This window comes from Mesoplodon bidens, assembly GCF_964165515.1.
Source record: "Mesoplodon bidens genome assembly, chromosome: 13".
Taxonomy (NCBI): domain Eukaryota; kingdom Metazoa; phylum Chordata; class Mammalia; order Artiodactyla; family Ziphiidae; genus Mesoplodon; species Mesoplodon bidens.
Window position 1 is genome coordinate 47,343,979 of NC_138169.1, and position 26,851 is coordinate 47,370,829.

Below are 26,851 nucleotides of genomic sequence, written 5' to 3' on the forward strand. Positions count from 1 at the left end.
CAGCCTTTAAACTATCCTTCAATCCTGGGCTTCTAGGATTCTAAGCTGTAGAATTTCTATAGCTCTGTCTTCTATTAGAAGTTCTCCAACCAGACAATCTGACTTATTATGTTCCCTTTCCCAACCTAAGATGGCTGGATTCTAAATTGAATATTTCAACACTATTCCTATTCAGAGTGTGGCCCTGAAACACCATTTAAAGTTCCTCCACATCCAACTGGTTCTTTTCTCTCAGACACCTTTCCTCAGCGTTATCTTAAAGAAGGTCAACAATCATCTCAATATTAAAGTGAGTAAAACTGGATTAAGAATTCCATATATAAGAAAGAAAAGTAAGGCAAATAAACAGATTATTAAAAAATATTTATATTAGAACATCAAAAACTACATGAACTTTCTAATTCATATTTCTTAAAATAATATCACATCAAGCACATAATGTAGTGTAACTGTACAAAATATAAATATATTTTCCATTTACTTAAGAAATCCTCTTTCTAAACAAAAAACAGTCAACTCTTGATTATCTGAACTAAGCATAGGAACTTGGCATTTGACCACTACCAAGTGGCATAAAATTCGACCTTAAAAGTTGGACAGGATGTGAAACCTTACACCCATACTCATTAGCCAACAGACAACAATTAACATTAGTCTAGAACTCTATATTAGAAGAGTTGATTAGGAAGAAACAAAACTTCCTGGAAATTCAAAAGAAAAGAAAATCAGAGGAAAGTTAGGGAAAAAAGCCCACCCACCTAAAAAGTATGAGCTCCAAAAGGTGGCCATAAGAACAGCATGTTGAAAATGAAGGAAGGCAACCCCAGAGCATGTGGATAATAAAGAATTGACTGTAAGCATTCATAATGAATTAAATGTACAAGCCAAAAATTCTATTCTCTACATGTTTAGTCAATCTAATTCAATTCTTAATGTATAATTCACTTTTCATCATTTTTTTTTCTTTTGGCTGCGCCACACGTCATGCAGGATGGGATCTTAGTTGCCGGAGCAGGGATCAAACCCACGCCCCCTGCAGTGGAAGCGTGGAGTTTTAACCACTGGACTGCCAGAGAAGTCCCCACTTTTCATCTTTTAAGAAAACAATCAATTAACACTGATATTATATATCTGAAAGGTATACACATAAGGGATTACTGCAGTTAGTTAAAAACAGCTTCCGAACTACTGACTTAAGAGTTCACATACTGATGGATCAAAACTAGCCAGATTCCACAAAATAACTATTAGTAAGTCTACAAATTCTACAGTGATACCATTAGCCATAAAACTGAAATACAGCTTTTGTAGTTTGCTTCATTGTTGTTTTTTACATATACCTGGTTTTGAATACTATTTTTCTGGAGATACTGACTCCAAGGATCTGGTATCTGTTCATCTGATGCTCGATTAGGTGTTCGAGAATTAATTTTAAGTAAATAGCAACCCTGAGTTCCATATTTCTGTTTCATTTCTTCATAAATTGATTCAGCTCTAAAATAAAAAATGGAAAAGTTTGTAGCCAATGGGGAGCAGACCTTAGGCAATAATATTAAAATAATACAAAAACCATGAAAAAATAGTCCCCAAAAAAGACAGAACAAAACGTTAGAGGTAGAATAATTTAAAAAACAAAAAGTTCATGATCCTAACTGAAATTCAGCTAGCTTGGTTATCACCTTAAAGCACAGTTACCAAAGTATGCATCATGGAATAAAATTTTGCAAGATACTCTTATGTTAGTCAAACAGAAAGTTTTGGTGGTCAAACTAGTTTGGGGAACTACAGTAAGCAAGCCAACCAGTTTCTTTTGCAGCAGACCACCTCAGAGCCTTCCATTTGCTAACATGTACTGTGATTTTCCAAAGAGTGGCTTCAAACTTATAGATCAGAAACTCTTTCAACTATGGGAACTAGTCTTCAGGAAATACAACTTTGCGAAAGTCTGTCTTAGAGAACAGACATTTATCAAAAAATGTAAGTGCTAACAAAAAAGAGTAGGGCACCCCCCAAAAAATCAGCTTTCACTGCTAGAGTTTCCAAAGGGACACAGTTCAGAGGAAGTAAAAAGGGAAAATGCAAGAAAAGCGGCCAAAATATTTATTATATAAAAATCCACCCTTTCTCTTGCAAAATTTATAATAGCTGGATCCATGAGCTAATCTCAGATACAACAAAAAGCAGTTGATTTCCTTACTTTTAGTTAACTAGACTTGCTAGTTAGTGGGAGACAAGATAATTCAAATGATAAGTCAGCCTAAGAATCAAAGAGTACATTCTGATGGAAAATGAAATTTTGGTACATAGAGCTAACCTAATTTAAATAGCTTTTTTTTTTTTTTTAACCAATCAGCCATCTGGTGCCAAAAAGCACATGGATAATCCTATATCACATTCAAATGCAGAAGCTAATACTATACAAATAACAAGCCTAACAAATAATTAAATCATATTACACACTATAAAATGAAGGCTGGATAAATAAAATAGTTATAAATTTGTATAAACACAGATATAAGTATACATGTATGTATATACACTCAAGTACAATAAACTAAATGTCTACTTGCTTTACCAATGACACTGCTAAGCATAAGAACCACTGATCTAATACTGCAATTATCACTTAAATATCCAAGTTATAACCATCCAATATGGAAGATATATACCATATTCAAATGATAGAAACTAATTTTAATAGCCAGTTCAAATTATTTCTATTTATATAGTACACTTTATCCAATAGGCTACAGATTGTTTATGATGTCAAAAAAATCCTAAAGATTAGTAACCCTCAGAACAATTCTGTGGTCTTACAGAGGAAAATTTATTTTAAAATGATGGATTGTGCTCATAACAAGGGCAAGAAATAATTATTTAATTGCATATCCTAAACAGCACTAAGATATCAGAATAACAGTTTGAAACAACAGATTAATTTGATCCACATCCTGAACCAAAATTCAAAATAAACTGCAAAGCCACAAAAGTAAAATTGTTTTAATATTATCTTATTTTTCAAGAACTCATCCTTAAAGATATTTATTCTCTTATCCCAAAGATAAAAGGACTATGGCAAATCACTAATAATGAACATTAAAGGGAACATAAGAAAGAAGTGCTTGGATGTTTCTCAGACTGTGAAAAACATTAAGGCTAAAAATATAAAGTGAAGAGTGAAAAAAGCAGTGCCTATAAACCAGGAAGTGAAAAATCAGAGAAAAACTGGGAAAGAGAAAAGAGAAAAAAATGAGAAATAATATTATACAAAGTAAGAAATAACAGTGAAGATCTATAGGTATAAAATGGCAAGCACTTGTGAACAAAGATTACAATAGAGATATACATTGAAAGAAAATTTTGGGTAAGCATATGAAATCTAACATAAAATGATGTAGCTGTTGAATATAACTCCAAATAAGAGATATAGTTAAATGTTTTATTAATGAATTTTTACTTTCTTGGATGAAAAATATATCAAAAACTTAAGGCATGTCCAAATTAACATTAACTCATTTAACAGGAAGTTATTTAAAATTTAAAAAATAAAAAAGCTTACCTCTGTTCATCTCCTGCACTTACATCATGTAAAAGTACATAATATTTAAGTGTATTTGGTATAAACCACTTGGGGTAGGAATAATCATTGTTGTGCTGAATTCGATGCTGTTCATGTGACAACTTTGAAAACTGTTCCATAGGTTCAGCTTCACTAGACGACGTCACCAACATACCTTGTAAATCATATTAAGGTAATCATCACTTATCACTTAATAATAAATATTATCCTATTAATATAAACTTTAGGGAGATATTTTTTGAGCTAAAAAAATCTGATTTTACAGGTTTTCCTGCAAGCATAAAACATTGATAATTTCTTCAACATTTCTAAGTAATTCAAGGTTCTAAATAGTAAAGCTATTTTGTTGGTAGTTTTTTAGATCATTTATATATGTAATAAGGAAATCCATGAAAATGAAAATGGACAATATGAAAATTGTGCAACTATCAACATAATGAAAAATTCTGCTGAATCTTGCATCTCTCCATTCCATCTCACTGTGATCTCATATTCTATCCCATCTCAACTTTTCACTGTAACTGCATTAAGAAAATGAAAGTCATAACTGTCAAAGTAGGTTAATAGCTATAAAACAGATTACTAAAAAAATGGATAACTGTTTTTAAATATGAGCTTTTGCATAAGCAATTAATTTTGAGGCAATCATCAAAAGCAGTTAACACCGACAGTTTACTTTTTTTCTTTCTAAAATAGCTTAAAAACATATTAAGCATGAAATAATCAAGTTGGGTGATAAAGAAAAATAAGCAAGTCCTTAGTATTCTTATTTTTTAATCAAAAATTAGTTACACCAGTCTTGTATCTAGGATGCCATTTAACAACGACAGCAATAAAACTTGTAGCATCATCAATAATTTCTCCATCTCTATATCCTCTCAACAATTTTGCCTTCATGTAACTCTTTCTGAGATTAATAACTTCCAAAACATTTGATTTTAAAAGAACATAAAAGTCAAAGGATACATGCTAGATAGTGGTTCAGAAATTCATGATCTGATGCTGGCATCGATTGAAGAAAGGTCTCTCTGTAAGACTCAAACCATGGAGTAGTAGCTAAAATTAACAATAAATAAACCAGTTAAAATTCCTCAGTAGAATCCGTTTACAACAGACAAAATTTCAAGTCCATTTTCCTAAAAGGTATGAAACATCATTTCTAGCAATACACAAGCATTTTTCACTTTTGCTTTAAGATACATATGTAATGTATGCGTATAAGCCATACACACAAATATATTCATAAATGGCAGTATATATATTTGCAAAAATAAAACTGACCTATTCCTAAACCTACCCAATGATCCCACAGCTTACTTATTAATGCTTTCAATGTTAGCTACATGAATAATCAGATTTTAGAACTAAAGTTTTATATCCCTGCCACTAGTCATGTTGTCGTAAGTAGCTCCTTTATATAAATGGTTATTATTTCCCAACAGTGGTTCTCAACCAAGAGTGATTGTGACCCCCAGTAAACATTTGGCAATGTCAGGAGATACTCTGAGCTGTCACAACCAGGGATAGGGAGGGGGTGCTACTGGCATCTAGGGAAATAGGTCAGGAATGATGGAATGATGCAGTACAGCCTACAATGGGGAGAACAAGACAGCACCCCCCGACCCCAGCAAAGAACTATTTGTTCAAAATGTCAACAGTGGTGAGGCTGACAAACCCTATTTTATAATTTGATTACTTGAGTATGATAGCAACTAAACCTCTTCAAATGGAATTTCAAAGCATACTTACCTTATAATCAAACACAAAGACGTGTGTTTTCACTTTTTGTATACATGTATATGAGGTGATTCTTAAAATTTCAAATCTCTCTTGCTCCATGCTAAGCATTTTACATTAAAACTATTCTAGGGCTGCCCTGGTGGCGCAGTGGTTGAGAGTCTGCCTGCCGATGCAGGGGACACGGGTTCATGCCCCGATCCGGGAAGGTCTGGCATGCCGGGGAGCAGCTGGGCCCGTGAGTCATGGCCGCTGAGCCTGCTCGTCCGGAGCCTGTGCTCCGCAACGGGAGAGGCCACAACAGTGAGAGGCCCGAGTACCACAAAAAAAAAAAAAAAAAAACTATTCTAATGTTAAAAATTTAAATTTAGTTAAACTTAGTCATTTCATTAGGTTTAAGCAGATTATCTAAATCAGTTTTACTAAAAGGATACACCATTCCTATTTACTTATGCTGACTATAAAACCTTGTGTACTTTTTTGTCTTATTCTTAGAATCACTGAAAACACAGCAAGTATATTTTCTGTTTACATTATAATACTACATTAAACGAATGGGAAGGTTGAAGAAAAAAAGCTATTCATTTTGACCGAATAGCATATCCAACCTGGTGCCATATATACAGAAAAACTTTAGTTGCAAGAAATGCCTATGAGAATAACCCACATATTGTTTAGGAGGGCTATTACAAAAATCTCATGTTCATTGCTATAAAAGAGGAAAAACATTCCCAGAAACAGTACAATATATATGAAAAGTGGCAAAAATTGGAGAATGAATGACAAGGATTAGTCTGTTAAAACAGGAAAGCAATTTTCTTACCAACCAGTAAATATATCTTCCCCCCCCAAATGAATCAAAATTAGTCTCTATCTTGAAAATTAGTATTAATTTTCATTTAATACCAATGCCAAGAAAATATAAAGATTAGATAATGAAATTTTTAAAGAAGAAGCAATCTCCACAGATGGGGGAAATGACTTTATCAGCTTTGATTATTTTTCTGTTTGTTGCTTCAATGATGCAACATTAACAAATTATTAACAAATTAACAAATAACAGTAAGTTGTAGACATATGTAGACACATGAAGACATACGTAGACATATAAAATGTAGACATATGAAAAGGGGTTTGTTTCACGGTGGGCTGGGGAGTTCTGAATAAACAAATTAGGTCTTCCAAATCCATTGCAACACTATCTGGAATAAAAGACTAGAAAACCTACATGTCCATCGGGGGGGACATTAAATGGAGGCACTATGCAGCTTTAAGAGAAAGGGGAAAATCTATATATATTACTATGAAGTGCTCCCAGGATACATTAAGTGAAAAAAGGCAACAGCAGAAAAGTATACATTTTTGTGAAAGGGAAGAAGATACAGAAAGCCACACATGTATTAGCTTATATTGTCAAAGAGAAATAACAGAAGGATAAATGCCACCAACAAATGCCATCATGTGTAAGAGAAAGAAGAAAGAACAGATGAGAAAGGGTAAGGGACTGAACAGAAGCTAGACCTCTGTAAATGTACCTTGTTTCACAGTTTTGACTTTGGAACAATATAAATGTCTACATAACTAAAATTAAAAAGAAAAAAAGCAAGTACACACATGTAGGAGTTCTTAAACGGAAATAATACTTTCTAAATACTGGTGCAAGAAAACACTCGGTACTCAACAAAGAATATAAGGAGCACAGGAAAATCTTCTAAATGTATATGGCAGAAGTGGGTTTTATCCTTCAGGTGGGTCACATTCAGGTTGATGAGGTAAGTTTTTCCCTCGGCCACATGTTTCCTTGAAGGGCTAGAAGTCTCCCTTTATTTTTCTTACATGTCAATAAGTCTAGGGCATCTTTCTTTTTTGCTGTTTCTAGTGACATTTTTGAAGAAAGTAGAAAAAAATAAGTTTATTATTTTTTTTAATATTAACAAAAGACTAACATTTAGTGACAATTCTCTTCCCTTAAAAATTCTCTTGTACTTATTTTGGGATGAAATCGGTATTTTGCTCATACTCCTTTCCATCTCTACATGTTCTTTGGTTGGAACTGAAACAGCAACCATGTTAACCTACCAGTTCAAGTTTCCCTATGCAGAATGTACTTTTCCCTTGGTAAGAAGGGTAAGGAAGGCAGCTAAGAGCTGAAAAACAACATAATGCTCTACATCCTCCACTCACACTCACAAAATGCAGCCCTCTCTCTCTCCCCATTTCTTCTTTGTTCCCTTCTTAGTGCCAGTAGCTTCGGACACAGAGTTACTAGTGTTCCAATACATATCTAACAAGGGCTGCCGGCAGTGAGCAAGACCTAGAGCAACTCTGGTCCTCCTTCCACTGAAACCAAATACTATCATTAGAAATCCCAAATCTGCCAGTGAAAAAGACTGACTATCCTAAACATAAATGTCACCTGTAAATCACATATTTTCCCTTTCTAATCATTCACAAAAGTTGAAAGTACCTGAGAACCACCATTCACACTAAACAAAAAAGCACTAAGAAATATTACAAATTCCACACAATGTTGTCACTTGATTATAACTTTAGATAAACAGTAGTACCAAAGCTTAGTATATTTCAGAATGAAAATATTCAAGTAAGGAAAAGAAATCAGATAATTAGATGCTGTATAATTATTTAATTCTTTAAAATACAGTTTCAAGGTCAAAAATACTTGACAACACAGTGATTATCAGAATATATGGTTTAATTCAGAGTATCTTAGACTACAAAAGCACCAACAAACTAAAACCAGAACTCATATAAAATTTATGAGCATTGTGCAAATCAAATCTTAAATAATATGAAGAGCTAAGGAATACTAACCTTGTATTTTAACAACAACCTTGAGAACTATCCTTGAAGAGAATATTTCTAATCAAGTGTTTTCAGAAAAATCAGCAAAAATCAAAGTATTCTAAAGAGATGAGAGTCATGATTACTTATGCCCAATTATTAAATTTCTCACATACCACAGGAGAAGACTTTTTAAAACAGGTTGTCCTTTATTGAAACTATATTCCTTTTAACCCTCAGTATATCAGGAAAAATAGTCACTGCATTTACTATCTGGATCTAACTGACCCTTGATACTTTATTGTATTTTTAATTCATTTTACAAATTATTTACAGAATTAAGACTAAAACCATAACAAACTTTTTAATAAATTTTAGTAAAGCAAACTCAAATTGTATTCCATATATTCCCCGTTTTAAAGATACATGCCTCAGTTGGGCAACGTTTTTTGAATGCAACTAACTGTTCATCAACTATCATGCACAAACCTAGAACACATCCATCATGTAAATACCAATTCCAGATTCAAACACATCTCTAACAACTTCTAGTTTACCATTACTTCTGGTTCTTCTTGCACTTGCATAGTCAAGGTGCAATATTTTGGAAAAATGTGATGGCTCATATTCACTGAAAAGAAAAAGGTCACTCTATTTGCTCCATCACTGCAAAACGTTTTCATTCTTTAGACTTCTAAACAGCAAACAGAACGATCAAGCTAATAAATTTTTTACTCTACATCATCTAATTCTTTCAGATTACCTTCATACACATACCTGCTTTCAGCATTTGTCCACTTACAAACTGTATCAAGTAAATTTTGTTACACAAACATCATAAAAGATGAAAGAATACAGTCACATGTCCCTTAACAAAATGGGAGGGTCTAGGTTATCATCTCAAAATATTGTGTGAAGTCTTTCTGCTAAATTAGTGATTAGCTGGATGAAAATACTGTATTTTCTTTTTGTTCTTAGAAATACATTGTTCACTCATCAGTTCTTGAGCTTGAGAAAAATTGTCCTGGATACTGTCATCTGAAGACTCACAGACTGGGATTTCTGTATATGATAAATTTCACCATTGCCATCAGAGTCTAATAAAGTAGGTAGCCACTAGCCACATGTGGCTAGTGGGCACCTGAAATGTAGCTTGTCTGACTGAGGTGTGCTATAGGCGTAAAATACACGTAAGATTTCTAAGACAATACAAAAAAAGAATAAAATTTTCCATTTATTACATTTGAAATGATAATATTTTTGTGTGTATATATATATATATATAAACTGGAATTAAATTAAATATATTATTAAAATTAATTTCACCGGTTTCTTTTTACATTGTGGGTTTTTTTTTTGGCCACAATGCACAGCTTGTGGGATCTAGTTCGCCTACAGGGATTGAACCTGGGTGCTCGGCAGTGAAAGCGCATAGTCCTAACCACTGGACCACTAGGGAATGCCCTATTTTTACATTCTTTATTGTAGCTACAGAACACTGAAAATAATGTAAATGGCTTACATATTTCTATTAGACAGTGTTAGTCTAAAATGCTATATGTCTGGCTTCCCTGATGGCACAGTGGTTAAGAATCCACCTGACGATGCAGGGGACATGGGTTCGAACCTGGTCCGGGAAGATCCCACATGCTGCGGAGCAACTAAGTCCGTGCGCCACAACTACTAAGCCTGCACTCTAGAGCCTGCGAACCACAACTACTGAGCCAGCGCACCACAACTACTGAAGCCCGCGCACCTAGAGCCCATGCTCCGCAACAAGAGAAGCCACCGCAATAAGAAGCCCACACACCACAACGAAGAGTGACCCCCACTCGCTGCAACTAGAGAAAGCCCGAACGCAGCAACGAAGACTCAACACAGCCAAATATAAATAAATAAATAAGCAAATTTATATTAAAAACAAAAGAAGAGTAAACACAATAGGGACTTCCCTGGTGGTCCAGTGGATAAGAATCCGCCTTCCAATGCAGGGGATGCGGGTTCCATCCCTGGTTGTGGAACTAAGATACCACGTGTCGCGGGGCAACTAAGCACACACAGAGCAACTACTGAGCCTGCACACCACAACAAAAGATCCCGCATGCTGCAACAAAGATCTCATGTGCTGCAACTAAGACCCAACGCAGCCAAATAATAAAATTTGAAAAAAAATTTTTAATTGCCTTAAAAAAAAAAAGTAAACACAATAGACAGTAGATGATAGGATAGATAAAAGTTAACTCCGTTTTAGAAAAATTAGACAGAAATGCTAATAATAGTAGTAGCTAAATGGAAAAAAAGATAATAGGCAAGGAGTGGAGTGTAAACAATCTGGAACAGACCACCACTGGAAATAACTGTAAATAATGAAGATTCTTTCAATTCCATCATTGTGTCTTTCCAATTACTGTACTAAGGAACACTAGCTTTTTTTTTTTATTATTTTTATTATTTTGCGGTACGCGGGCCTCTCACTGTTGTGCCCTCTCCTGCTGCGGAGCACAGGCTCCGGACGCGCAGGCTCAGCGGCCATGGCTCACGAGCCTAGCCACTCTGCGGCATGTGTGATCTTCCCAGACCGGGGCACGAACCCGCGTCCCCTGCATCGGCAGGCGGACTCTCAACCACTGTGCCACCAGGGAAGCCCCAGGAACACTAGCTTTAATTGACCAATCTGATGAAGAAAACATGGCACTGTTAAGCCAAGCTTATGAGGTAAATATCTAACATGTATTTCATAAATAGAATGCATGAAAAGTATGATGACTCACATTAATTGTAAAAACTAGAAGCGTATTTCTAGACAAACAGAGAATTAATCTTATTTACAATGGATAAAACCACTCTCATATCTCCAAAGAGAAGTATTCTGTTATAACAGAATCTTATTAAAATGAATTCAGTCCTTCATATCACATTCCCAGTCTTCAAGACCAACATAAAAATAAAGCTAAAGGGAGGTGCCTTAAGTAGCAGGGAAAGAACCTGAAGAAATTGTTTTCTTCTGTAATTTGTCCTAACCACTTGGAATTCTTTTTTAAAATCTGCCTAAGGAGTTCAGCTATAGTAATGCCTCCACCCACTTTTAAAAGCAAATGGCACTGAATCTTTCCTTATGTGGAGATGTTGGCAGGGACCTGAGAATGTAATATAATTAGATAAAATTTCTCACAACCAAATCATGACCACATTGTTCCTATAAACTATCTATACCAAACCACTTTAACAGACTATCAAAAATAAATACGCCAATCCCTAATATACAGGCAACCAGACATTGGATTTGAGAATCTTTCTCTAAAGATAATTAAATGGCCCCAAATAATTCATAGTGAGAAGGGACTTCCTTGGTGGTCCAGTGGTTAAGACTTCGAGCTTCCAATGCAGGGGGAGCGGGTTCAATCCCTGTTCGCGGAACTGGGATCCCGCAGGCTGCGCAGTGAGGCCAAAAAAAAAAAAAAGGAACTGTGAGTAATAAAAACTGGGCAACTCTCACGCCTATTCACAGCCTTACCACCCAATAAAGAAGTCCACAAGATGACAAACTTTTTTATGCCCGATCAGGGTTATAATACCTCAATTTGAAATAGAAAATAATGCCAAAGGCTCACGAGACATTTAAGGAAAGTTTCCAACATGAAAAAGAGAACAAAACAAACTCAAAAATAATACAAATGAAAGAAAAAGCATAGGATAGAAGAAAACTTAAAGACTTAAAAGAAGCCAACAACAATTTACTAATAACCTTTTCAGACATTCATTCCTCAAAAATTTTACCTTCCCCCCAAAAAAAAAATTTTTTTACCTTCCACACAACTTTTCTCAGGAAGCTGCTGGAGATGTCCTACACCAAATCAACAAAATACACCAAAAAAGATATGAATGAGAGGCTACAGAAAAGTGAAAGAAATCTCCAGAAAGGCAGCAGTGGAGCAGGCCTTGGAAAGCAACTAGACCACGACTGAGTAGAACAGTGTTTTGAAACTTTTATTTCATTATCTCCCCCCATGAGCCTTTTTAGACATTTTTCTGATTGATCATTCTCCCCAATGAATACTTAAAAATATTCTTACATACTTAGATATATATACTGTGTATCCATTTACAGACTGTGGTCCTTTGGAGAGCCACAAACCATTATAATAACTAATATTTTTGCTCCCCCGGTACCAAATTTTCACCCCATTGACGGATGGTATCATTCCCCACTGAGAATGCCTGGAGTAGAAAGACAGAAGACTTCAGGAAGGAGATCTTAATAAATGGATTATCTCATAAATTAATCTGTCAAGGGGAAAATCTTACTGAGTGAGAGGCTATTAGAAGTTTGAGGGACTAGTAAAAAATACAAAGAACTCTGGGCAAGTTGTTTTTAAAAAGGCAATTACTAAATACTGGAAAAAAAAAAAAAAAAACAAGAGCTGTGTAAGAATGAACTGAAAGTCCAACATTCGGCTCAGCAATGAAGAAGTGAATACTCAGTCACAGTACTGTAAACAGTGAGTATTAATCAAAAATTATAAAGAGTGCATTAGGGAGATGGAGGAAGGGGAGTAATTAAGCTAAATCTTCATCCATTATAATGAGAAATCAATAAATAAAAATTTTAATTAGGCCATAAATAGTCATATAAAAATATTACTTAGAAACACGAAATGAATACCAGAGAAAAGAGTTGGTGGGGCAGGGGTGCAGAGAGCAGATCAACTGTTGCTTGTTCCTCTCAAGTCTTTTTAGCATTATGTCTCTGTGTATATATCATTCTGATAAATTAAAAATTTTTTTTAAGTAAAAGGTATATAAGCTTTGGAGGTTAGGAAAATATTTTCAGTATAGAAAAAGATAATTTTTTTTTAAAGTTAATCCTTCTCTCTGTGCCCCTCAGCACTTTGGCATATTGGATATACCATATCTCTATTACAACGTATTGTCATTTTAAGATACTATAAATTCGAATGTATTATAATTATTGACCAGATATATGACTAATATATGAAGTTATATATAGCATCTCATTCATCTCTGATCTCAATGCAAAGCATACAGTAGGAAATCAATAAATATTTGTTGCATGTATAATAAAAATGTTAAAGTCCCTATAAAATAGAATCACAAGATTAACGGTCTAGAAGAGGCCTTAAGATGTAATCCAGCCAATTCCTCTTGTTTTCAGAGAATAAAAACGGATTCTGAATAAGTGACTTATTCAAGTTATCCAATTAACTACTGGATAACTCTGGCCCTTGATTCATTGCCCTTCACATCTCAACATGAATTTTCCATTGATGACAGAAATAGTTCAAATTCCACCGCTTTCTCCCAGAAATCTGCAAATTTTGCCTCATGTTGAAAACATGTTATGCCAGGAACTGCTTAAAATATGTATCCTGAAAATGGATTCTTTTGATTTACAAAGATAACCATAATCTTCTAAACTTAGTCTTAGTTAACTTGCCTTGCTGGAATTAAAATGTCAAAGAAAGAAGAAAAATTATAAACATTTAAACAAAATAAATCTACAAATATTTCTAACCATACAAGTGCAACCAACTAACTTCAGCATTTAAAACATGCCACTTATTTTCTCTTTGTATGTTTGGGAAAATCTTTAAATATGCAATTAGGAGGTGTTAAAGTAATAGATTATGAGCTATACTGATCTAAGAAGATTATTTTATTAGGCTGCTAAAATATCCTAATTAGATGATGTACTTCTTTTTTTTTTTTGGCCGCACTACGCAGCATGCGGGATCTTAGATCGAACCCGTGCTCCCCCGCAGTGGAAGCGCACTGCCCTAACCACTGGACTGCCAGGGAACTCCCAGATGATGTACTTTTAATCTTTCCCCTCTAAAAATCTATCCCATGTCTCCCCATTAAGTATTTTTCATACTGGAAAGGAGTCACACCAACCACTGCTAACTCACTTTACATAGTATTACATAATTTTACCTACCTATCCTATTATGAAAACATTTACCATTCAAATCAGATTAAGATCAAATATTTATTTATATATTATAAACATTTCCTCCACTTAGCGCTAAGATAAAAAATATAATAAACTTAATGCTTTTTATGTAATCATAGTATTACTTAATGTCACAAAAGAATAGTTTTATCTACCGTTAGTTCTTTCATTCAAGAAATATTTATTATGCTTATGATCTAGGCATTACTTTAGATACTAGGAATAAAATAAAGAGCCAGGGCCTCCCTGGTGGCGCAGTGGTTGAGAGTCCGCCTGCCGATGCAGGGGATACGGGTTCGTGCCCCGGTCTGGGAGGATCCCATATGCCGCGGAGCGGCTGGGCCCGTGAGCCATGGCCGCTGGGCCTGCGCATCCGGAGCCTGTGCTCCGCAACGGGAGAGGCCACAACAGTGAGAGGCCCGCATACCGCAAAAAGAAAAAAAAAAAAAAAAAAATAAAGAGCCAAAGTTCCTGCCCTCAAGGAGCTTGTACTAACTTTACAATTAGAACTACAAAAAAAATTTTTCATTATGAAAAAGTGAAATCACATAATTCATAGTTATTTGAATGGCTGCCTGCTTACTTGACTGTAACCTCCTTAAAAGCAAGGACTTTTTTTTTTCAACATTGTATTTCCAGGCTCTAGCACTCAGCAATCACTTAAGTGTTGAATGATTTCCAAGTTATAGAATTACCTTTTCTAATAAAAAGAAAACATCATTTTAAAAATAATAATAAACCTTATTACATACCACTGATGTTGAGGTCGTAATCTCCTGCCGTAATCACATTAGCTACTAATCCTTCTGCAGGCTGACTGCCAGAAACAACATCATTCAAAAGCTTCCGAATGGCTCCAGGCTGAGGTGGTTGGGTGATAATGTTGCTTACTGCTATCTTCAAGTTTTTGATTACATGAAGCTGATTATTGGGATCTCTCATATGAACTTAAAAAGAAAAAAGAAAAAAACTTGAAATTATTTCTATACAAAGCGTAACAGGCCAACTATTACAACAATAAAAAAATGGGTTAATGGTTTATAGAGGATGCTCAATTTGGAAACCAGAAATTCCAAGTGGAACAGTCTTCGAGAATACAACTGACTTACAACATTCCATTATACACCAAAAGGGCTAAACAGGGCTTCCCTGGTGGCGCAGTGGTTGAGAGTCTGCCTGCCGATGCAGGGGACACGGGTTCGTGCCCCAGTCCGGGAAGATCCCACATGCTGCAGAGCGGCTAGGCCCGTGAGCCATGGCCGCTGAGCCTGCGTGTCCGGAGCCTGTGCTCCGCAACGAGAGAGGCCACAACAGTGAGAGACCCGCGTACCGCAAAAAAAAAAAAAAAAAAAAAAAAAAGGGCTAAACAGTCTAACTTCCTCTCCCGCAATGCTACTGCTCACAACTACTCTACTCTAGGTCCTTCCTTCCTCTTATGTTGGAGTTGCCAGGGACCAACTACGATCCATACCAAATGTCTAATTCTCACCTCACCCTAAGGCTGGTCCACGGCAGTGTGAGGTCTATGGTATCAACACTGAAAATAGTAAAAGGGAAGAAAGGGAATTAAATACTGCATGCAGGCTTTCTCTGCTCCTCCGATAGCGATGCCTGCATTCTCAGCCCCTATTCTAGTATCATAAAAATCAATGCCGCTCTGGTGCGGGATGTTGACAGTGGGGGGAGGCTGTGCGTGTGTTGGAAAAGGAGGTATATGAGAACTCTCTGTATTTTCTGTTCAGTCTTGCTGTGAACCTAAAACTGCTCTAACAAATAAAGTCTATGAAAAAGAAAGAAAGAAAGAAAGAAAACAACAATGCCCAGATCCCTTCTCCTAACCCAATACCTCCTGCCTCCTCTCTGCCTTGGCTCAGTCTATGGGATTTATAACCACTGGTTCAGGGCTTCAAGGCCAAGGAACAGGTTCTCAGGCGACGGTAGCAAGACAGTGTCCACGGTGCACAGAAGGAAATGTGAGCATTTTTTTTCTCATAAATATAATAAGACAAGATGATTAGTTGCCATGGTACTATAAGAAGCAGTCCACTGTATTGGGCTTCCCTGGTGGTGCAGTGGTTGGGAGTCCGCCTGCCGATGCAGGGAACACGGGTTCGTGCCCCGGTCCGGGAAGATCCCACATGCCGCGGAGCGGCTGGGCCTGTGAGCCATGGCCGCTGAGCCAGCGCGTCCGAAGCCTGTGCTCCGCAACAGGAGAGGCCACAACAGTGAGAGGCCCGCGTACCGCAAAATAAATAAATAAAAATTAAAATTAAAAAAAAGAAGCAGTCCACTGTATTAAGGACCCAACTTTTGGAGTCAGACTTTATTTGAAATTCCAACCCACCACTTATTAACTGGGTTACCCTAAACAGCTTTTAAACTTTCCCATGCTCAATTTCTTCATCTATAACATATAAAGAAAGTAACGTACTTCACAAGGTTATTTGAAGGATTTAGGTGAGATATTCTTAGAAGACATAGTAAGTGTAAAGCACTCAGCACAAGCCTGACACATGACTGTATAGTTAAGATGGAGGCAGCACGTACAACATACTCTATTTCAAGTACATCATGGATCATATACAAAAACGAGGCACTTTCTGGAAAACTGACTCTGGGTACCTACCCAGTAAAAACTGACATTATTTTCGCCAATGGAAAATTCTTTATACCAAACTTTTAAGCTCAAGCCCGCCTACATTTTAAATAAAGTTACATCTGTTAAAAACTGTCTCCCTGGGCTTCCCTGGTGGCGCAGTGGTTGAGAGTCCACCTGCCCGTGCAGGGGACACGGGTTCGTGCCCCGGTCCGGGAAGATCCCACATGCCGCAGAGAGGCTAGGCCCGTGAGCCATGGCCGCTGAGCCTGCGCGTCCGGAGCCTGTGCTCCGCAACGGGAGAGACCACAACAGTGAGAGGCCTGCGTACCACAAAAAAAAAAAAAAAAAAAAAAACAACTGTCTTCCTAAATTTCCTGTGTGTTCTGTTTACTTCTAAATCTTTAATTAAAAAACATAAGACAAAAATCTTTTTAAAATACACGTGGCATGAATATGTGTACTTGTATTGCAAAACTAAATATATGTACATAAAGTATACAGGCAAATTCCATTATAATGATTACCTATGATGAAAGAAGGAAAGAAATGGGACTGAGGAAGGGTAAAAAGGTGAATTCAACTCTATCTATAATGTTTCTTTTTAAAGGAAAGGAAAAGATACAAAGCAAATATGGCAAGATTCATTGGCTCTAGGTAATGAGGACCTGGATGTTTCTTGTATTCTCTGCATCCATCTGTAATTGTTTGTTTTCTAAATTATTTAAATAAACATATGCAGGCCTCTCTCCCTAATGAAACTTCTCAGCTGGTCTAACTATGAAACAGAGACCAAAAAACACAAAAATACTATGGTACATTTCTGATATTTTTAGTACGTACTATACAAGTAGTTTCCTTGAAGGGCTGATCCGTAATTGTCAAACAACATAAGTAGCCATGTGTGTATTAAACTTCTTTTGAAATTTTAAATTGACTCTAGTATCCGTAAGTGTTAACACAAAAAGGTTATCCTAGTTGAGCCCTATATTCAGAACAGGTTAACCAGTTATTACGTTATTAGTTATTGGGTAATCTTACTAATAATCCAGAAATGAGTTATTATGTGTGGCAGCCAGACTCTGAAATGGCACCCAATGATCCCGGTTATTTCCTGGTATATACTCTGGTGGAGTCCCCTCCCATATCCCAGGACTGGTATGTGTGACCAATGGAACACAGCAAAAACAATGGTATACTACTTCTGAGATAAGGTTGTAAGAGTTCAGGGCTCCCCTGGTGGCACGGTGGTTAAGAATCCGCCTACCAGTGCAGGGGACACGGGTTCGAGCCTTGGTCTGGGAGGATCCCACATGCCGCAGAGCAACTAAGCCCATGCGCCACAACTACAGAGCCTGCACTCTAGAGCCTGCAAGCCACAACTACTGAGCCCGCGTGCCACAACTACTGAAGACCACATGCCTAGAGCCCGTGCTCAACAAGAGAAGCCACCGCAATGAGAAGCCCGTGCACCGCAACGAAGAGTAGCCCCCCCAACTAAAGAAAGCCCGCATGCAGCAACAAAGAACCAACGCAGCCATAAATAAATAAATAAATAATTTTTTTTTTAAAAAAAGGGTTCAGCCTCCATCTTGGGTTCTGATCATTCCCTCCGGGATACGCTAACTGCTATGTCATGGGGACATTCAGGGAACCTATGGAAAAGCCCACATGGCAGAGAATTGAGGTCTCAGGCCAGCATCCAGTGAGGAAGTGAGACTTGCCAACAACCATATGAGTGAGCTTGGAAGCGGATCCTCCAGCCCTAGATGACCACAGCCCCTGCTAACAGCTCCACTGTAACCTCAAGAGAGAACTGTCCAGCTAAGCCACTCCCAGATTCCTGAGAAACTGAGAGATAATAAATGCTTTTGTTTTAAGGTGCTAAGTTTTGGAATAATTTGTTACACAACAATAGTTAAGTAATACACTGGAGTAGCACAAAACCAACTTAATAAAGAGAAAGGCAAAAACTAAGAATGACTGAGAAATGCTCTTAAATCACACACAAAAAATCCAAAGGTTCAGAATTAAATAATTATATTAAGGCTTCATTAAGATTATAATGTCACAAAAGGTGATGTTATGTATCATATAACATCTCAATTTCGGGGTGAAATTCAGCTCTACCATTACCTTACTTTTATAGACTACCATATAAATATAGTTTCTTGAATACTGTACTATGAAGCAACATTCCCCAGTATGTGCTGCCCATGGAGTACTGGTTGCTCAAGATAGTTATCTGAAAAATCAACTCCATGTTCAAATAAATTTGGGAAATACTGGATTAAGTTTTTAAAAGGTCTCTTTACAGCAGGTGTTCCCAGAACTCTCCATATGCTGAAGGACACTAATTCTCCCAAACACGTGCTATATTAAGCAAACTTCTTTGACCACAAAATTTTTCCAGGAAACATACAACTGGTATACCACAGAAAATATTTTGAAAAATAAAATAATGATATCTTTTGTTTTTACGTAGCACACAAAACTTTATTAAAAAAAAACAACTCAATTTCCTATAAACCACACCAACTCCCCCAAAACTCCATACCCTTGCTTAAGAAATCTGTGAGTGCCACATATTTACCATTAGATATGAAATCAAAAATTCCTTTCCTAGAATTCAAGATCCTTCCTTATCTAGGCATTTTCCCTTACTATCCTGTACTCAATAGGGACTTTTCCCACTGTTCTCCCCCAACCACTCAATCATAATTTATACCTTTGCCCATACCATTCTAACCTCATCCCTGTCCTCGACAGGGAATGCCCACCCTCTTCTTTTCCACCAACTGTCTACCTATTAAAGTCCAACTCATTATACCCCTTCCCTAAATCTTTTGCAGTCTACACAAGGAAAGCAGAGTACTGATTTCAGCCTCTATTCACTGCACTGTCCAATACAGGAGGCACCATCTACATGTGTCTACTGAGTACTTGAAACATATCTAGTCCAAACTGAGATGTAATATAAGTGTAAAATGCACACCAAGTTTCAAAGACTTAGCAATAAAAAAAATGAAAAATATCTCATTAAGATTTTTGTATATTTACTACATGTTGAAATGGCAACATTTTGGAAATACTGCGTTAAAAAAGATATTACTTAAACTGCTTTCACCCATTTCTCTTCACCTTTTTAAATGTGACTACTAAATAAAAGTTATACATGTGATTCACATTATGTTACTACTGGACAGCACTGCTCCCTTGTGTGAATAGGTGATTCTAAATATTACCAGCAGATAAGATGACTTGATTAAGGACACCTTGTCTTGAATCAAATTGCCTGTTTTTAAATCTTTCCCACCTGTAAGACTGGACAAGTTAACATCTCTGGGCCTCAACGTCCTCAAATTTAAAATGGTATTAACGGTATCTACTTCCTAGGACTCAAGGAGAACTCAAAGACAAATGCTACGTAAGTAGGTATAGGTGTTAGCATTATTATTCTTTATTAACAAAGCAGGAAAGAGCACACAGCTCAAAATCAAACGCACTGCTTTGTCTTTTAAGAATTTAAGAATGTAGCACGCTTTGTTGTTTTTATTGACTTAGGACAATACTGGAGGAGATGAGATGGATGGCTAAAGTACATTCTGAAGAAAATCCAAGAGTTCCCAATCTTTGCTTTTTTGGATAGCTCGCTCGCTCGCGCGCGCTCTCTCTCTCTCTCTCTCCTTTAAATATAAAAGTGAGGGCTTCCCTGGTGGCGCAGTGGTTAAGAATCCGCCTGCCAATGCAAGGGACACGGGTTCAAGCCCTGGCTCGGTTAGATCCCGTATGCCGCGGAACAACTAAGTGCGTGGGCCACAACCACTGAGCCTGCACTCTAGAGCCCGTGAGCCACAACTACTGAACCCACGAGCCACAACTACTGAACCCACGAGCCACAACTACTGAAGCCCGCACGCCTAGAGCCCATGCTCTACAAGAGAAGCCACCGCAATGAGAAGCCCGCGCACCGCAACAAAGAGTAGGCCCTGCTCGCCGCAACTAGAGAAAGCCCGCGCACAGCAACGAAGACCCAACACAGCCAAAAATAAATAAATAAATTTATTTTTAAAAAATAATAAATACAAAAGCAAACTTATAATGGAGATATTCTCCCCAAGAATACACACGTGTGGCATGTAAATAAATTTATGGCGCAGCATTTTTTTGTGTGAAGTCATAATCAAATAAACATGGTCGTTGCCTTGACACAGCTTTATTATAGAACCTTTTTATTTTTAAGTTCTTAACACAGAACTTTACCTATACTTTGCTATGTTCTGTTTGCAAAGTACAGGTAAAGATATTGGTTAAACCACACTTGACTATTATTACACTTACTTTTCCCTAATAAAGAATCTAAAGCTGGAGAAAACAGGCAGGTCTTCTATAAAAGATATTTCTCCCGTTGATTAAACTTTTAACTGAAAAAAAAATTCAGGACTTTTCCATCCCTATAAATCATAACTCCAACTATCTCGATTAAATTAACTACAACTTGTCCTTACTTCCTCGTCTATTAGGCAAAAAAAGGCTGCTGCAAGTTTCATTAATTTTATAATTCTTTTTATTTTCTTGAGAGATTAAGTAAAATACTGGATACCTAAGGAAATGTTTGAATTCTCAAAGGAAAAAAGTAAAATAACTGAACAGAACTCTTGAAGGGGATGCACCTCACTGCATAGAATATAATACTCAAGACAACTTTGAAAGCCCGGTTTAACTCCCAGGGAAAAATGATTCGTCGTCTTCCCCTAAGACCTAATCGGTCTAACAGGGAGCATCTTCTTACCCTGCTCTGCTTTGCAACTTCCTAATTCCCTCCCTGTGGCAGCTGAGAACAGTCTCAATGCCCTTCTCTGGGGCTCACATTTTTAATTACCTAACAGTCTGGCTTGTCGGGGAAGTGCCTAGAAAAACTGGAGGTTAGGACCATGATGTCCTGACCACCTCACGGCCCCTCCTCCTGCGGCCACCGGAGACACCGCGGGGCCCCAGCCCAACGCCACTCTACCGGCTCCGGAATGTAAACACCGCCCTTCTCTTCCCTGCCCGCCCCCAACTTCCCTCTCCCGGCTCCAGATTTGCGGGAGCTCAGTGAAAAGGGGAGACCACATACCCTCAGAAGTGAGGCGAGAGAAGGGCTTAAGCAACTCCGCGAAGCTAAGGTGATTGAGACGAGTGAGCCGCTCGGCTTCGTCGCTACACAGCGCGGCGACACAGGGGACGAAGGAGTCCGGGATGAGCTCCTGCACTGATTGTACACACTGGGCCATCACCGCGGCAGAGGCAGCAGCGGCGCCCGCCCTCCTGCCCACTCTCAGAGGCTGATCCTGCGGCTGCAGCAGCTACTGCCGCCGCCCGCCGGCCTGGCCCGGCCCGGCTCGGCCGGGCGGGGCCCGACACTGAAGTCTTGAGACCAACGGAACAGACGCCGCCGCCTCGGCTCCCGGGGCACCCGCCACCGACCCCTCTCCGTCACCGCCGCTCCTCAGCGCTCGCCCCGGCGTCCTTGCATTCCACCCTGATAGGTGGAGACGCCAACAATCGCCAGTTAATCCTCCCGACGGCAAAGCGTTGATCGCCGCCCGACAGGAACCGCCATGTTGAGGCCGAACCCTGACCCACCGGCGTACTTATCCCAGCAGCCCCCGCGCTCGCCCCTCACGTGACAGTGTTAAAGAAGATGGGGGCGGGGGAAGAAAGCCTGGGAGAGGGAAGTAAAAAGCGACCGAGGCCGGTCCGGAGGCTGACGCCGGAAGTGCGACGGGTGGGCCCCCCTACGGGGCGGGGCGGGGCGGGGCTACGAGCGCAGTGGGCGGAGCCAGGCGCGGAGGCACGCGGGGTTTGGCCTGGTTCTCGCGCACGTCCTTGGCGAAGCCCAGCAAGGTGTGACGTAGGAGTCGGTAGGCCGACGCTCGTGGTCGGTGCTGTCACAGTGGTGGAGGCACCCGTTCGTCTTCCACGCCCACTCGGCCCTCCTGGGAAACGGTAGGCAAACCATGTGGCTGTTCGAGCTGCTTGCTGCCCGCTCGCCCCTCCCTTCCCACGCTCCTGGTGGAGCGACTGGGGGCACCTGCTCAGCGGAGAGAGCATGCTTCCCGCCGGGTGTTTGGATGTTTCGCTGGAGCCGGCCTAAACAGGCCACGTATCATTTAAACCCAACCATGCTTTTAGAAGGGACTGCCAGGCTTGTGGACTCAACCAGTGAGCAGAAATGTGTGCCGTTGTGGGCACTGCAGTTAGCCCGAGTGTGAGAAACTACTGCGTTTTTGTTGGTCTCAGGGAAAGGATGTGCCCTCCAACCTCCGACCCGTTCATCCGCTGCCGCCTTCTTTTTACACTCTGCTAGAGTATCTACTTTATAGTGATGGAGGTGTGGGAATCCAGTAATTATGTGCCGAATAGACGCCTGAACTTCTATTCCTAGCTTTCATTTTTATAGATTTTTTCTCTAAATATGTAGAAGTGAATGAAAGGAATTTTACTATAATCTTATTCAGCTGATTGGATTCCTTCTGAATTAAATGCCAAAAATATAAGACAAGGAAAAATGCAACACTCATAAAGCCAACATCATGGCTTTATGGTCCTTGATTTAAAGGAGGCTTCCCCAAACAAGAGTATCTCAAATTGTCAGGTTGGCACCCTGAAGTTTCTACCCTGGTAAGAATTTATTATAGGTTGAGTATGCCTTTCTCTTATAAATTGAAAAATGGGAGGTAGGAAAGGACAATAGGACATAATGACATGACAACTTAGCCACAGATCAATCTAGAAAAGATAACACGTGGGAGTTGAGGACCTGGAAATTCATTTCCTTAAAACTATCTGTGCCTGAGGACCTCTTGGAAAGTCTTCTTTTATCCCCAGGGGTATACATATTCCCTTTTGAATACCTCTAATATATCCCTTACCCTTTATAATGTAAGAATCTCACACAACAGAGTGTGACTCAAGTTATAAGATACATTTTTTGGTAACAGGGCTCCTTAATGCAAGCATACTACTTTAGTACTCAACTCAAAGTTAAAAAGGCAATTTATTTTTTACATTGAAGGTAAAACTAGCTGTATTAGGCTCTGTGAGAAGGACTTTCAAGGGTAATTTAGCCTAAGTGGATTTTTGGAGATATAATTCACATACCATAAAATTCACTCCTTTAAAGTGTACAGTTCAGTGGGTTTTACTGCTTTCAGAAAGTTGCACAGTCATTACTGCTAATTCCAGAACATTTTCATCACCCCAAAAAGAAGCCTGGTGCCCCCTAGCAGTCACTCTGCACCGCAACACCCCCTCTAGCCCCTGGCAATCACTAATCTACCTTCTGTCTCTATGGATTTACTAATTCTGGACATTTCATGTAAATGGAATCATACAATATATGGCCTTCTGTGTCTGATTTCTTTCACTTAGCATAACTTTAAAGGTTCATCTATATCGTAGCATGAATCAGTACGTCCTTCCTTTTTATGACTATGCCTAAATGGATTTTCGTCTTATGCATTGCCTTTACAATCTAACACCACGTGCACGCACTGTTTCCAGTGAGTGACAGCACTGTAAAAAACTATTTCTCTCCTAGTTTATCCTAAACTATCTAACATGTTCAACTTCTAAGGTATTGTCTTCCCCTAAAGATTAAAGCTGAGTCACATTTGCTTTTCAGCCTACATGAATGGGGAAAAGAGAATGGAAACGTACATGACTGATGGTTTCAGATCAAATTGTAGACTGGCCCCAGTGTGTCCAAAGGAGACTGGAAAATGTAGGCTTGAGGGTTCTGTTGCTAGATGAAGAGGAGAATGAATATGGGATGACAGTCAGGGATGACAGTCAACGGTCTCCACCCCGCTTTATTAGGAATGAGGTACCTTGCAGGATGTATCAATATTTGCCTGAGGTCTAAGATATCACGTCTCTCATTTCTCTGACTCCTCTGGACAATGACCCTTTTTGCATCACTTGTCCTCTGAACCATTTACTCTGTCCAGGAAACATGAAGTGTTATGGTTGGCCAGGCCTTGGCCATGTGCCCACCCTCAAGGCCAAGCAGACAGGGTCTATCACTAAAAGAGAGGAAGCTTGCTGGACAAAATAGTAATAACACAAGCAACTAAGGACCTCTTTTCCAAGTATTGAAGATGAGACCCAGCTTCCTACTCTCCCCCAAATCAAAGAATCCCGTAAAACGTATGCTATGCCAATTTTGAAATACTGTGTTACCAAACATTCATGGATTATTTTATTTTGCATGTGTGATACTGCTAGTCTCTTCTGATGTCTGGTGTGGTCAAGAATACGGACGCTGAAGTCAAAGAAGCCTGAATTCAAAACCACTCCACCACTTGTGAATAAAAATAATATCACCATTATTGTTCACCATATATCAAGCATGGCACTTTACATATATGTCTACTACATATATATTCTGCTTCTCACACAAACCCTGAGAAGCACATGTATTGCCGGTTTTCAGATGTAGCGCCTGAAGCACAGAGCGATTAATTAATTTGGCCAAAGATAGCACTGGAGCAGCACCAGCTCGGTTCTTAATCCTAGAGACTTGATCACTAGGATAAGTTGTTTTTCCATGTGTTTCCTCGCTTTGAAAGCATCTACAGAAATTTTAGCTTGCAATACAGTTTTAGCAAGAAATCTGTGACTTTTAACAAGTTACTTGTCTTGTGAACCTCACATTCTTTATCTGTAAGCTTATGAAGTTGGGACTAGAAGATTTCTTGTATTCATTCCAGTATGAAGATATGAGAATCTATTATTCTGTCCACTATTATTAAATTTCACTGTGTTAACAGTAGATGGTACTATTGAGTATTAGCTTCAAAAGCCAATAAAAAACCGGTTCTGATTCCTGAGTACATGGATCTCACATAGGAGATACCTACCTGTACATCAGAGCATTGGAGGTCAGGGGATGCTGAGAAAATTTGTACATTAAAAGTTTCTTAAGCTTCTGTGGAATCTAAAAAATGTGAATGTATATACAAAACAGAAACAGACTCACAGACATAGAAAACAAACTTACGGCTATCAGAGAGAGGGCAGGACAAACTAGGGTATGGGACTAACAGGTACAAACTACTATGCGTAAAACAGATAAGCAACAAGGATTTACTGTATAGCATAGGGAGTTATACCCAATATCTTGTAACAACCGATAATGGAATATAATCTGCAAAAATCCTGAACTGGTATGCTGTACACCTGAAACTAATACATTATCATATATCAACTATACTTCACTTTTTTAAAAAGTTTTGTAAGCTCAAAGATTTTTATGCTATGCTACTTTAAAACAATAAAAAAAGAATGGTTTAAATATATCATACACATATTGGCCCACACTTTTTATTCTACTTACTGTACTGGATTTTTTTTTCTTTTTTTTTTTCTTTTTTTGGCTGCGTTGGGTCTTCATTGCTGCTGCAGGCAGTCTTTCTCTAGTTGCAGTGAGCAGGGGCTACTCTTCCTTGTGGTGCGCAGGCTTCTCATTGCAGTGGCTTCTCTTGTTGCAGAGCACGGGCTCTAGGCACTCAGGCTTCAGTAGTTGTGGCACGTGGGCTCAGTAGTTGTGGCTCGCAGGCTCAGTAGTTGTGGTGCATGGGCTTAATTGCTCCGCGGCATGTGGGATCTTCCCGGACCAGGGCTCGAACCCGTGTCCCCTGCAGTGGCAGGAGGATTCTTAACCACTACGCCACCAGGGAAGCCCCTGTACTGGATGTTTTGAGTGTACTTATTATCATTAAAATTCTGACTAAAACAGATGGCATCCATTTCCTGGTTATTTTAAGGATGAATCATAGCCACAATTTTGCTCATAATTCTATTTTATACTTATTATAGGTATTTAAGCCCCATATAAATCCTCCTCTAATTTAATCTGCAGCAAGTAAAAATCTTTTATACATATCTTCTCCTTTATGCTTCTAAGATAGGGAATAATATTAGTGCTTGGTTTAAAATCATATGTAAATACTTCCAAAAACAACTGGATTTGGATAAGAAAAATGTAGATGGGGGAACGGTGGGTGAGAATGTTGAAGATCTAAACTCTAAACAATTCTCTAAACATTAATCCTCAAGATTTAGGCTAAAAATAAATACACATTTGCATGCCATATTTAGATTGGTTGCATAAACCCAT

At 38.5% G+C, this 26,851-nt stretch overlaps 2 protein-coding genes across 4 annotated transcripts in view; one reads left to right on the forward strand and one right to left on the reverse strand.

Annotated features, from left to right (window-relative positions):
• The window catches only part of TRAPPC8 (trafficking protein particle complex subunit 8), a 92,874-nt gene extending 70,556 nt beyond the window's left edge, over positions 1-22,318 (reverse strand). For all 3 annotated transcript variants that reach the window (XM_081252084.1, XM_081252085.1, XM_081252083.1), the window contains exons 1-5: positions 21,806-22,318; positions 14,843-15,037; positions 4,547-4,636; positions 3,560-3,734; positions 1,341-1,494 (exon numbers count right to left, since the gene is read on the reverse strand). In XM_081252084.1, the coding sequence (XP_081108210.1) occupies positions 1,341-1,494; positions 3,560-3,734; positions 4,547-4,636; positions 14,843-15,037; positions 21,806-21,962 (771 nt within the window). In that variant the 5' untranslated portion in view covers positions 21,963-22,318. The remainder of the gene's footprint in view (positions 1-1,340; positions 1,495-3,559; positions 3,735-4,546; positions 4,637-14,842; positions 15,038-21,805) is intronic.
• Positions 22,319-22,557: 239 nt separating this feature from the next.
• RNF125 (ring finger protein 125) overlaps positions 22,558-26,851 on the forward strand; it is a 103,869-nt gene continuing 99,575 nt past the window's right edge. The window contains exon 1 of the mRNA XM_081253443.1: positions 22,558-22,677. The gene's annotated coding sequence lies outside the window, so the exon portion shown is untranslated. The remainder of the gene's footprint in view (positions 22,678-26,851) is intronic.